This window comes from Dromaius novaehollandiae, chromosome 6 (genome assembly GCF_036370855.1).
Source record: "Dromaius novaehollandiae isolate bDroNov1 chromosome 6, bDroNov1.hap1, whole genome shotgun sequence".
NCBI lineage: Eukaryota > Metazoa > Chordata > Aves > Casuariiformes > Dromaiidae > Dromaius > Dromaius novaehollandiae.
This window is the reverse complement of record NC_088103.1, coordinates 49515471-49529483: the sequence shown is the minus strand read 5'-3', so window position 1 is coordinate 49529483 and position 14013 is coordinate 49515471. Positions and strand designations below refer to the sequence as shown.

The 14013-nt window shown below is 34.0% G+C and overlaps 1 protein-coding gene across 1 annotated transcript in view; it reads left to right on the top strand.

Moving 5' to 3' along the window:
* CFAP46 (cilia and flagella associated protein 46) overlaps positions 1-14013 on the top strand; it is an 81728-nt gene that overhangs the window by 37522 nt on the left and 30193 nt on the right. The window contains exons 25-37 of the mRNA XM_064514466.1: positions 1481-1565; positions 1689-1827; positions 2406-2589; positions 4267-4426; positions 6293-6516; positions 7105-7230; positions 7477-7530; positions 7608-7775; positions 8125-8273; positions 9546-9644; positions 9851-9980; positions 10856-11002; positions 12469-12669. Of these exons, the coding sequence (XP_064370536.1) occupies positions 1481-1565; positions 1689-1827; positions 2406-2589; positions 4267-4426; positions 6293-6516; positions 7105-7230; positions 7477-7530; positions 7608-7775; positions 8125-8273; positions 9546-9644; positions 9851-9980; positions 10856-11002; positions 12469-12669 (1866 nt within the window). The remainder of the gene's footprint in view (positions 1-1480; positions 1566-1688; positions 1828-2405; positions 2590-4266; positions 4427-6292; positions 6517-7104; positions 7231-7476; positions 7531-7607; positions 7776-8124; positions 8274-9545; positions 9645-9850; positions 9981-10855; positions 11003-12468; positions 12670-14013) is intronic.

Below are 14013 nucleotides of genomic sequence, written 5' to 3'. Positions count from 1 at the left end.
AAAGACTCCAACACATAAAAGTTTTCTTACCTGCATTCACATAACACACACTCATGCATACAGGCAGTCACATGCTCTTTCTTCATTTTGTTGTTTTTCCGGTTAAGACCGCTGTCAGGCTTGCAGCTGTTTTCTTTGGTAAAAGTAAGTAAGTATCACGGACTTTTTATTCTGAAAGATTGGTAGTTCTTGTGAGTGAGAGTGTATAGTAACTTCAGATATTAGAAAAAAAATCCTTCCTATAAACAGGTTGTTTTGTATTTGATTATTTCAGGAATTAATGAATTCATTTTTACATACCGTAGTAATCACTGTAAGACTGTAAGAGACAGGAGCTGGTCTCCAGTGATCCTTGGTCAGGCTAAGTCTAAGGAGTTTTTAAATGCAGTTACATATTTGATGAACCATATACCAGAGGATAATTTTCAGTTTAGCACAGCCGGGCAATGGTTGCTCACTCCCTTGAGAGACCTGCCAGCCTAAAAACTCAAAATATGTAAAGCAAAACATATAAACAAATATTACAAAAGTTTTACCATTGCTATTACTAGCTTTCTTAAAACAAAATTACACATTAGCTGCTCTCTCAATTTGCTGCCACCAACATTGAGACTCTCCTCTACCCTTGGGGTAAAACTGAGATGATTTGTGTCTTCAGCGAAATAAATACCGATTTGACCAAATCTGCTAAGCCTTTGAGGGTGATAATGTAACAGTTACCCAGAAGTTGTAGCTCCAGCTCAGATAATTTATTAGCATGGTCCTTTATGTAGTCAATGGGCAGTATATCAGTAGAATGGTATATGGATCTACCTGTGAAACAAGACAGAGAGTTTATCTTTAAAGGTACAAAACTGTGCTATGGATGGAGGGATGGAAGGTTATTCTCTCCCTCACCTTTGGGTGAGAATTATGATGGTCAAAGTTTCACACGTAAAGCCAGCTAAGCAAAATGGGACATCAAGTCATATTTTAAAAGCCTTTCTAGTCTGAAAATACAAACTGTTGCTCCTTGTTGTCCAGAGAGTTTATGGAATCTCTGTCCCCGGAGATATTCAAACCCGGCTGGCCATGGTCCTGGACAGCCTGCTCCAGCTGACCCTGCATGAGCAGGGAGGTTGGACCAGACCATCTCCAGAGGTCCTGCCAGCCTTGGCTGTCCTCTAGTTCTGCGATACAGTACTTTACTATCTCATGTGATTCATCCAGTGTAGGAGTACTGGCTGAACATTACTGAGTCTGGTTATTGCTATGTTGGTTTTGTGCAAAATAACTCATTCTTGAGGAATGGTTGTAGTTTTCATCTCCTGCAGAAATAGCTGTTTAAGTAATAAGGTTAATAGTTCATATTCAGTTTAATGTTAATAGTACATATTACTACCTTATTAAATCTATTAATTAGTCTACAAAGAAAACAGAAGCACAACAATACTTAGAGATAACCAAAAGATAAAGGGAAGTTTTCTTTTTGTCTTTTTAGGAAAAGAAGGATACGCTGCCTTTGCATCAGTGGTTTACAAAGGATTTTCTAAGTAATGAATTATCACTTGGACACTTTCTCCCAGGCATGTTGTTCTTTATTTTGGCTCGATTATAAACACCTCCCTCCACCGCAGTGTTTTGTGATATGACTGTCCTTATTTTGAAGTATATTAATAAATCATTTATCATTTGAACACACTTCAAAGGTGCTGAGGAAGATCTGACACTGCGAACCTCTTTATATGGGTTATTATTCCACATACATGCTGATAAAGCTGATTGGGAGACAGCACTAAAAGTGCTAGATGAAGCCGTTCAGGTTTTGCCTCGGACTAGACACAGGCTGTAAGTTGGTTGACTCATTTTTATTAAAATAAGCATCCTGATTCTTGAGCAGTATAAAAGTCCAAGTTCCGTTTTAAGTATTTTTTTGTTTTGCATTGTTAAAATAATACCATGATTACCTTTTTGTCAGGCTGTCACTTCTAATATCTGAAAATACTGGTGTGTCTTTTCCATGAAAAGATGTATGTTGACATTGCTTCTTATGATTAAACTGCTCATAATATTTGTGAATTTCAGCTTTTAAACCTTCATATATAAGTACTATATAACTCTTCCAAGAAAATGGAATAGGGAAAATGGATTTCTTAGTAATAACAGAAATTTTAAATTTTACCGGCTGTAAATCCATTTATGTTAGAGGGAAACGAAACTGTCTGGGACACTGCTTATATAAATCTAGAGTGCTGTTTATATAAAGTCTTAGCCAAGTTCAAAGATTTATGCAGTAAGTTATGTCGCTTTATGAACTCTTACATCTCTGTCCTATACTGATGTGAACTAGTGTATCTATCCTACTCACAAAGTTACTGTGCAGGTATAGATGTGAGTAATTCATAATGTTTTTCTTCCTCTTCTAGCTTGATTTTTAAACATATGGTTATAGTGAAGGCAAGACTGGGATGTAATTTTATGATGGACATTCAGAAATTCAGAGATGAAAGTGAAGATTATTTGTCACTTATGTGGCACCATCTGGTAACAGTCTCCAGAAGTATTGTTGGACAATTAAACTGTTTTCAAAATGCAATTGATGCTTTACAGGTTTGTGTATTTTTATTACAGTTTTAAGGTTGAGAAAATGATGTTTCTAAGAGCAGTTCATGAGATGGTAAGTGTTGCGAAGTATATAATGAACCAGTTGGTAGGCCATTTATGTGCACGCTGTTTTAATGTGTGTTATTCATACGTTAATTTTCTTTTCACTTATTTTGACTTTGTTCCTTTAGATATAAATAAAAATCAGTAAGTTGAAAGCTGAGATATATGCATATAACAGAAACAATTGTGTTTTTTATGTAAATAAAAGGTGTTATATAATGGGTTACATTTCCTGAAGATAATTCTTTGTTAAACATCCACTGCAAATTTCACAATTTGAGACTTAATCCAACATCAACTAAAGTTAATGGAGTGCCTTCCATTTATTCTGTAGTCCTAAATAGTGGGGATGAGATTAGTGCTTACAAGCCACAGAAAATTTATAAGATGTGAAAACTTACACCATTCTTGTTTAGAAGCAGCATACTATGTACTAAAATAGATCAGTTATTTATCAGAAGCTGTAGAAAATTCATCCAGAGTCAGGCTTAACAAGTCATGGCAATGTGGCAAAAACCATACTCTGCTCTGTTTATTGCCACATTTTGTCCTCAGTTTTAGCCTGCTTTCCTAAGGTAGTAGGATTTAAATAAATGCTTTGTCTTTCCAAATCCCCCTACCCTACCCACCATCCCAATTTTTTTAGTTTTATTTATTATATTTGTTTAGCTTCAGTCAAATCAGGTTCTATTAGTTTAATTGAAATGGCAGCTAATTGTAAGAGACCTTTTCTGTAGACTCAGCAGTGAAGGCTGCTGTAGGAGCACAACTTTTATGAGAAATCAGAGGGAAAAAAGTACATATATAAATAAGGAAGATCAATTATGAATGCCATAATGACAGTGACGATTTGGTTATGTTTTATTAGACAACTACAGGATTACAGGAAATCAGCATTCATTATTTTTGCTGTTCATGAAACTACTTTTCTCCTGTTGTCGGATACTGTAAGCAGAGGGAAAAGTGATCTGTTCAGCTTCACTGGGCTTGCTCTTCAATGCTGTTGGGCCATTCATCATTTCCACAATTTAAGTTTATTTTTTCTTTTTAGTCTTCCCTTTTTTCACTGCTTAAGTATTTTTAGCATTGAAGGCACTGTCAGTGGAAAGGAGGAAAATGTTTTAATATACTGCCATGGTTTTTGTTTTTAAATTTTTATCTTCAGTCTGGAATTATACATAAACTTAGTACATACTTGCAATCATTTAGTTATGGAACCAAATGTTAGTAATTCTTTTAGTAATAGAAAGTATAAAAGTTTATTAATTAGCTAATCAAATGCTATATCTGATTGGCCGTAGGTTATTTTTTGTATCTTTGAAGTTGCTCTTCAGCTGGAAAACTGTGTGTATGATTTGAGTCTTGCTTTCCAGTAAAAGTTCAATTGAGTCCTGTCAAAGAAAAATGTCTGAGTAGCTAACTGTTGCAAGTTTTGATAAAGCAAAATGACTAACTATAGTGTTTTGTTACTTTCAGTTTAATACAGTTTTCTGATTATGTGATCCAATAGAACTGTTTCCTGTCAAATTGTTATTTGTTTCTGCTAGAACTATATTGAATATCATTTTGGTGCTTTACATCATCAAATCTAAACTAATCGTTGGACTATCACTTTTATAGAAAGAAGACAGTGAATGGCAGAAAGTTGATTATCTAATGGAATTTGCCGAATGGTTATATTGTAACCAGTTTCCTCTTGCTGATGTTATTAAACCTCTCCAGTGGGCAGTAGATATCTTGCTACATATGAAATTTTTTGTGCAACCGTCTCAAGAAGAAGGTGTGTAAATACATATATCCTTCAGAGGAATTTCTTAGTAACAAATGCAGGAGATGGTTTTATTTTACAGCTTAGCTGGCACAGATGAGGACCAGCACGGCAGTATGGCTGTACTTTGACATTCGTGATCATTCCTTCAAGGCTAGCTTAACTGTATCTGCAAAGTCAGTGTTGTGCCACAGACACCTACCCTCAGTCCCTTGCTCTAACCACGCAGATAAACTGTACCTCCCGTCCGACACTGGGGCTCCCTGGCTTGGCAGACACCAACAGAAGGCAGTGCTGAGCAGTTGGTTTCGGATGCAGCTGTATGGAGGGCCGAGCGTACTTTCACTTTCCATGCCAACGTTTGGGTACCTCTATTCATTGCCATTTCTTTGGCTTTATCTAGTATTTTAGGATGCATTTTTCAGGAATAACTTTCAAAGGCTTGTAAGATTTTAAACACCTACGTAACTCTGTAAAAACTGTTTGGTTACAGTGTCCTTTTTCTTTGTGTCCACCTACACTGCTATGGTCTCAGCGACCAGTTTTGATAGAATGCACCACTGTTTAATTGAAAAGAGTAATCTCTGAAAGTCTCTGAAAGAGTACTGTATTGTATGGCGTTAACCAACATCTGTTCTACTCATCTTATTTTCATGTAGATAGATTAAATGGATCAGAAAAATACTTGTGGTGTTTGCAATGAAAAAGAAAAATCGGTGATATCTCTAGTATAACTCACATAATTAAAGTATTAATATTCTGTTCATATTTCTGTGTGTTGCTTATTATTTTTACAGCCCCATGGCAATTTAAAGTTTTTATTTTTTCTTTAATGATATTTCCGTTCAGTTTCACATGGTTGATTATGCTTGCTAGACTCCTTATAGCACTTACGTTTGAAGAAATTTTGTACAAAACTTTCAATGAAAAGTGAAATAATACGACAAGAAAAGTTAGATCAAAATATGACATTATAAAATGAATCTGGCAAACTGTTCCTTTCCCTCAGTGGCTTATGTTGCACCAGTCATGCACAAAATTCACTGGGTTTGCTTGTTGCTTTTATAACTTCATCTGTGACTGTCATGGACTATTTGATTGGTGTCATGTCACTTCCCTGTGTTTTATGTTATAATGCAATAATTTGACATTGAAAGAGAACTGTGGCTTTATAGTACTTAAAACTGAAAATCCTCTGAATTACTTGTTTTTGAGCTGAACTTCAAGGAGAGTTGGAATGTATGTAAAGTATCTGAGTTCATTACTGAAAAATTACTAGAATTATATGGCACAAGAGAGGATTGTTCAAGTAGCAGAGTATCTTCTGTAGTTGCAGAGCCATCAGGACATCTCATTATAGATGCAGGGATGAGCTTGAGCTATATTTTAGACTTGTTTAAAATTAACCCAATGGATTATTGGGCATTTTTGGTTTGGAAGTGAACGGTGGCCGAATATACTTTTGCCACTGGCTAGGATACTGCTAGTTAGGACATGGACTTTGGTCAGTATTTGCTATAGAGACCACATCAGAATCAAGAGGACTTTTGACTTGACTGGGAACACTGCTTAAATGGCTGAAGATAAGTTAGAATGACTTTCTCACAGATTTATTATTAAGAAGATATAGTCAAGGTGTGCTTGCTGTGGACTTCATTTCTTTGTTAGACTTTTTTGATTTAATTTACGTAATTGTTACATTATTAATAATTGAAAACATGGTAAAAATAGCATTGTGTCACCAAAGGAAGAACATCTTCAGCAGGTGGATTTTCATTTTTCCATTTTTATAATGATGGTTTACATATTTGTTTCCACTTTAACTTTGAATGAACTTTTAAATACTGAGACTGTGAGCATATTGTTTTTTTTTAACAGAAAAAAATACTGTAATGAAATTATCACCTATAGAAAATCTGAAGATAGACATTGGAGGAAATGATATGATGCCCAGAATTGCTCTGGAAGATCTGAGTAATATTAAACAGCTGGAAGCTTTGTTTAGAGCACATACTTTAATGGCTATAATTTCTGGTCATAGTTCTCCTTTTCATCAGCAGCACTGTTTGATGGCATATGCTTGCATCATTCGTATCTGGCAGGTGAGAATATATGTTAAATGTGGCCAGCAGATTTTGAATTATCTTATGTAAGTACAGTGTCAGCTATTAATTTGATATTTTAACCATGTCCTGACTGTGCTGTTTCCAATTTAAAGGTATAGTTAATATTTTTTTCAGTTTTAAGTATCAAACAAGAAATTTGTTTATCTCAAGAAACTAGCACAGATCTTTCTACTTGTGTTCTTTTAACAGCCATTAAGATAAAAGCAGTGGCCCATTGTTTCTTTGGAGAATATTTGTATATTAACACTTTCATATTTTAATCTATTTATAACACCAGCAGATTTCCCTGGTGTCTCATTAGCCCTTTCATCATTATCACAGAAGTACAGTACTTTTGTTTGGTCATATCAGTTCAACTGCTTAAGTGCATTATTGTGATCTTCCTAACTGCTTGCACAAATAGTGGCATTATCTGTGTGTCTGTGGAATTTTAGTTTTGTGAAGAAAGATCTTAAGTAAACAGAGCTGTGTGACACTTCATAATAGCAGTGATAGTGACTTACATTGAATAATCATGATAATTAGCAATTTTCAGGGGAAAACTGGAATTATCTTATTGTCTAGGTTTCTCTGTCAGCATCGGGACCTATTCTAAAAGTAATAGCAAAGTCTTCCCAACTTGCCACTTCTCAGAATGTACAGTCAATAGCTGCTCCTAAGAAAGAAAAGGACAAAACGCAGGAGACACAAGTAAGAACCTTTTTCCTGTGTAATTAAAAAAAATTCTCTGTTTCTAAGAGATCCTGGATTCACGAGTTAAATAGTTGAGATGCTTTAGTGTGAAAACTCTAGTCTTCTGTGTAGGTTTTCTCTCTGTGTCTGTATATCGTGTCTTCATTCTTGTTCTCACAGACTTGACAGGTCATCAATTTACAGATGCTTTTTCTTTTTTCTCCTTTTGTTTGTTGCATTGGTCAAAATACTGCTGTTTTGCAGAACCCACAGTCTAAAGGTCAAAAAAAAGACAAAACGTCAAAGGATATTGAGCAGGTATTTTTTTATGTTAGTTTAATATTTAATATCAACAAAAATGTTGACTTGGGCCTTATGAATGTTTTTAACTGTAGGTTAAAGCTTCTGTTGTGAAAGAGAAGCCTAAAAGGAAAGAATCTATTGATAGCTTACCAGCAAATGTGGAAGAATGGGCTAGTTATGACTGTCCCAGTGAAATCAGAGAGGCATTCAAACAGAAAACAAATATTTACGGTATCAACGAGGATAATTTTCCAAAACCTGTAAGTATACTCCTCGAAGTTCTAACGTGGTTAGTATTTAGGAAACAGTAGCGGAGAACTATGTTGCATTTTAGTTTTTATGTCTGTGAGGTGAAAAGTATGTTCAGACAGCTATCGGAAATACATGCCATTTTGTTGTTAATACTTTGGAAGTGTTAGTCCATCCTCAGTATTCTGAAATGAATTTAACATAGAGAATAAAATTACTGGCTTATTGAAAGCTTGTTTAAGGCTTGTTTTGTTTTTTTAAAAAAAGTTTTGAACTGAAGATGTAATCAGTAATTTAAAATGTATTTTCTACAAAATGATGATGTTTATATTAATTGCATGAATAAAATATTTTTTTTAGACTTGCACTTTGTACTTTATGGACCTTTTAGCTGAAGAGCTACAGAAAATTTTTTGTCCCCACTTAACTCTTCCCATCCTTCAGCTGGCTGAAGTCATTGCTAATGAAGTTGTGGAATGTAGAAGTCTGTCTGATCTCTATCATCTTCGGTTTGTATCCTTTATGTATTTTAAATAAGAGAGGAACAGAATGGAGAGGACTTCCTGTTAATATTTCACTAAATAGTAAATGATACTTTTTGAGACTTACTGTTTTATATTTGTAATTTTTTAAAATTCATTAGTTCTCTATTATTCATTTTTATACATTTTAATAGAGAGTTTTGATTAATTTTTTTGTTTGTAGCATTAAAGCCAATAAGATTATCTATTATTAAACCTGATCTCCACTAGGAAAGATATGCAAGATTAGGAACTCAAGCCACTTTCATGTGAATTACTTTTTAACGTTTTAATGTCACCTATCTGAAAAAAGCAAAGTCCAAGCAAAATTCAGTAAATTCTTTTAAGTTATCAAAAGGCCAGACTCCCATCCTGCATCAAAAATATATTGAGTGTGTCTTCAACTTCAGAACCCAAATAAGCATCCCCAATTAGAGCAATCATTCTATTTTTAAGAGATTTACCTTTGTGAGTAAAATTCTATTTTTTTAAGCACGTTAAGCCCTGAATGTTTTGAATCAAAAATAGTGAATATGCATGCAAGTGCCTATGCATTCAGAGTTACTGCTATTTTAATTAAAATACTTTATTACACATTTTGGACATGTATTGCTTAATGTTTACTTAATAATTAATAGTTACTGCAGGCAGTAATTAATGATTGCTTAATTCCACATAGTTTGTGGAATGCCAAAGAATGTATTTTTAAACTTCTGAAACTTATCTTACAAAATCGAATAGATAAACATTCACGTATACAAATGGATATGTGTTTATCTGGATCACCAGTTGGTGACAGAGTTACTGTCTTAAAATAACAAAGGTGATTCAGTAACAGGGAATTTATTTGCGTCAAGCTTCGCTAGACAAATTTTTTGTTGACACCTCAAGATCTGGTTTTATTTCATTTTATTTATGGCTCTGACCTGTATTCTATAGATGAAGGGATAGAAATACGTGAATATATGATTCTTTGTTGAAGGCAGAAAAGCAGTTTAGCATGTATGTATGCCTATACATTTTTTTGCATGTTGTAGTCAGACCATATCACAAATATTTTCATACTTTTGCCTGTATTGAGGTCTAATATCAATTATTTAATTTTATTTAATTTTTTTATTTATTTATTTTAATGTTTGTTATTGCCAGTATTAATCAAGATAACAGAAGAAAGGACTAGGAAACTTTATAGTGTGTTTATATGAAGCAGCATTTGGAAGATTCTAATTATTTCTTAAATATTTCTTCTTCTTTTCTTAGAATTGCCCTGATATGTTCAGATATAAAACTGAGTGAGGCATCCTCATATCATGAGAAAGCTGTTGGAGAAACATTCATCAGTGCATTAGAACAAGCAATGTATGTATTTCTGCTTTTTTCCTACAATTGATAAGAGCTAACAGAAAAAAATACTAAAAAGCATAGTCTTTTAATACAAATGTGATGCACTGATTGTTTCATGTCTGTTTACAGAATGTATTGTAAAGCTGCATAATATATTAATATATCATGCTGAAATACTTCCAAAATATACTTCAATTTACTTTTTCTCTGTTAAAATTTAGGTGTAGGCAAGAGATTGCACTGAAAAAAGAAAAAAATGTGCATGCTAAGATGGAAGAAAGTAAAGCATTTTTGGAAAATGCTAAGCTGAATGGTAGTAAGGATGAGAATGCAATCACTTCAAAGGAAAAGGTTTTCATTTTTACTGCAGTTTCCTTATTAGATTAGTTTTTTTTCACTTTGGATTTTAATTTGTTTGCTAGTTTTTTTTAAAATCTTTTTATACTCCAGAAATACTTCAACTCACAAAAAATTATTAAAATGCTTACATCTTAAATTCTGCTGACAGATGTCAGCTGAGTGTGAGCTGGATTTGCCTGGCATATCACCCATGTATTGTTGAAAAGCAGGGATATAATCTGTATTCGTACAAGGTCAAGCAAGTGGAATTGGGACTGTTTTCTCTTCTTCCACTGTTTGTTACATCACTGCATACTGTTTTGATTCCTGTCATGCATTGTTTTAAAGGCATGCAAGTATTTGAGTTTCGTCTTTTCCGTTCCCTAAGAAGATAAAAAATTGCCTTATTGATATTAAAGCTGAACTCCAATTTCATGCCTTTTAGGGCAGTTCTGTCCTTGTTTTCATCGTATCGTCTTGCTCTATTTGTACTTTCTTCCATTCTTCTGCATATCCAATATGTTTTTCTTATTACTAAACCCTTTTGAATCACCTCTTTTAGCTCTCACAAATTGTTCTTCTCCTTCTCTGTTTTAGTTCTTACCAGGACTCAGCTTCTTCCATACAATACCAGATCTGAAGTTAATCTGCCTCCAAATTAATTGTACCACTGTATATTTGTTACTTGAATGCCTTTTGGATTTTATGAAATCCAAATCTCACAATAAACCTGTTTGTCCTGTGGTTTAACTTTAAATTCCTAAATTAGAAAATAGAGCTGGATTGTAGGATATATAAAGGATAGTGTAGGATAATTGATATCAATTTCTAGTCAATCTAGTTTTGTTTTCAAATTTATGGAAGGGTAATACTTGATTACTTTTCAGATTTTGGAGTTAAATGCGGTAACAGGAAAAGGACTGAGTGGACTTTCTTTCCCTTACTTATGGATAGAAAAAGCTGAAGTACTAATTCAGCTAGGCTTGTATCAGCCAGCAAGACTGCTGCTTTCAGAGGCCCTCACTGCAACTCAGGTACAACAGAAATAAAAAAGTAAAAGAAAAATTAGTAAAATATCTGTAGAAAAAGTGTTCATTTTGATGCAGTCATTTCTCATAATCAAGTGGCAAAAATTTTATGTAACTGTTGGGAATTTTTATTTTTTTAATCAGAACTAGAAATGTTGTTAAGCCGAGGGGACACTGTAGTTAAGCTAAAAGAAACTAACCAGAACATCCTCATTGCTAATTAAAATTAAAGTAAAAAATTTATGCCTTTTTGGTATGAACGTATATAACCCTCATAAATTTAAATATATAGAATTTAACTCCAACTTTATGGTAATAGTCCAGAAATTATTTCAACCTTTGAAGTAGTGTCAGCATCTCTGGATACTTTGCAGTAACCTTCAGAAGACCTGCGACTGTCCAAACCTTGTTTGTGTGGGTGGTTTAGGGACATTCAAGACTTGTTCATAAGAGAGAGGTAGCATTTAGCCCCATCGTCTCAACGAGTTGATCTTTGGAAAGTCTAATTATACTACTTTGAACTTGGTTATGGTTTTACTGCTAACTGTGTTTTTAGCAACAGCCACTTACGCTGAAATTATGACTTAGAATTCTGGCAGAGCTGATATATAGTGTCCATATGTTCCACCAAGCTATTTCGCATCTCAATATTATGAAGGATTGACGTTAAAGATATCTTCCTATATCTACTGTTCTCCATTACAGCATTCTTCTTGGTTTTGCAGGTTACTGGAATCTAGCATAATTATTGCAATAAATCCTTTACTTTTTTAAAGATACAATTATTAAGTCATTATGCCACCTCATAACTTTGCTCACATATGTGAAAACTGTTAATGTATTTTTAACACGAATAATTTATTTCACTTATTAAAGCATAAATTTAGTATTGCTCATTGAGAAAAGTTCAGAAGACTTTGGGGAGGACAACATATTTTGTAGATACATCATTATTACTAGTATCCTGTATTTATCTCTCTATACTAGTATGCTATCTATACTATACTGTACAGTATATTGTATCTAGTATCTGGTATACTGCTAGTGTATACTTTATAACCAGCATTAAGTGGTATCATAAATTCTTTGGAGCTCTGCTATATCTAGATCCGAGTTCACTAAGTTTATTTTCATCACCACATTTCTTCTTCATCAGATACAAATGAAAGCAAATATATATAAATACAAAATAATAGCAGAAAAATTGCTTGTTTGACTAGTGGAGTAGATGATTTGGGAACATAAAGAAAAGTAAAGTATATTTGAAGTTTCGAAAGTTCTTGATATGAAGTGGCCACTTCCTGTGTTTTTTCAAAACGCAAGGAGGTATAACGTAAGTAGTGAGTAACAAATTCTGCAGATGAATGAGGAAACTACCATTCACTTCTTGTTTCCATGCTTATTCATAAATTTGATCTAAAATATGAATAGGAATAGAATAAACATGAGTAGCAGTAATGGATCTTTCCTAGGAACTGGGGGCTCTATATGATGTGTCAAGGTGTTTCTACTTATTTGCTGTATTGGCTAACCTGGAAAAAAACCACGGACAAGCTAAAGCACTCCTTGAGAAAGCACAGCTTCTAGGAGGAAATGAACAATTTTGGTACAACAGCACCCTTAGTCTCATAGAGGCAATTCTAGAGGAAGAGGAGGAAGGAAAACAGAGCATGGTAAGGAAGTAGTATTCTTCACTTTTCTGTAGTGGTGCGTAGCTTTCAGTGATGAGAAATATTATCTCCTTTACGTTTCAGTAAAAACAAGAATATGTGTATTGTGCATTTAGTGTTGTTTTCTGTTATGCATGCAAAAAATATTAGCTACAGATTCCAAACAGATGTAGACCAGTAAGAATGAGACTTTACCCACAGACATTTTTGTGCTAAGTTGTGTGTCCTTCTATTGAAATAACAGCAGTTGTAATCTTGTATGTAAGTAAATCTCGGTGATCTGATTCTCTTCACTGGAATGCTTTTATTACCTGTAGACAGACAATTCTGTTAACATTGACGTGTATTTATTTTCCATTTTTGATAAAGATTATCTCTTTCAATATTATTTTAGTATGTGCTTCCTTTTCAAATACTTATTTTTAGACCCTGAAAGATACTATGGTGATTGTATTACTATATTATACTTACTAGAAACCTTTTCCTATTTAATCCTTATCATTAAAATATCCATTTACTATTTAACCCTCAGCTTCCATGGATTTCAGTGCTAAGATAACGCTGTTGTGCCTGTGATGTTCTGTCCTTTACTGATAATCTGTGTGAGTCTGTCCTGTATAAAGAGGTTATTTTGTTTTGGGGCAAACTCACAGTAATTAAAAGGCAGAAATACTTAGTTACCAGTGAGAGTATTTACTGAGGTTTTTTGCATTATAGCTATTAGTGAAGGTTTTTTTCAGTGCTTCCAACCAATATCACTGCAGTAGCAAAATTTTTAATTATAGATAAATCTGTAGGTGACATTTTGAGCATCATCTAAGGGACTTTTTCATTCAAAACTATCGGTCAGGGACTTCTTTACATCGGTGGGTGGCAAAGCTATGATAGTGTAAGGTTTAATTGTGGATATTAATATGCTAGTCTGTGCAAATAAGGACACAAAATTTTGTCCCTAAGAGGATGCCTGTGAAATATCATAGAATCAAACAATTGTTTAGGTTAGTGGTCATCTGGTCCATCCTAGTCAAAGCAGGACCAATTTTGAAATTAAATATCTGACCTCAGTGATGGGTCAAGTTGTTCAGGGTCATATGTTCTTATGTTTCGAGTATCTCTGAGAATGGAAATTCCACAAACTTTCTGGGCTGGTGTTCCAATGCTGGCCACCCTCATGGTAAAAATTTTTTTCATACTACCTGTTTGGACTTTCCCTTGTTCCATGTTGGGTCTGTTGACCCTCATTCTTTGCTGTGTACCTCCATGAAGAGTCTGGCTCCATCTTCTCTTTACCTTCTTTTTAGAGAAATAAATTGCCCCTCTTAGCCTTGGCTTCTTCAGGCTGAACAG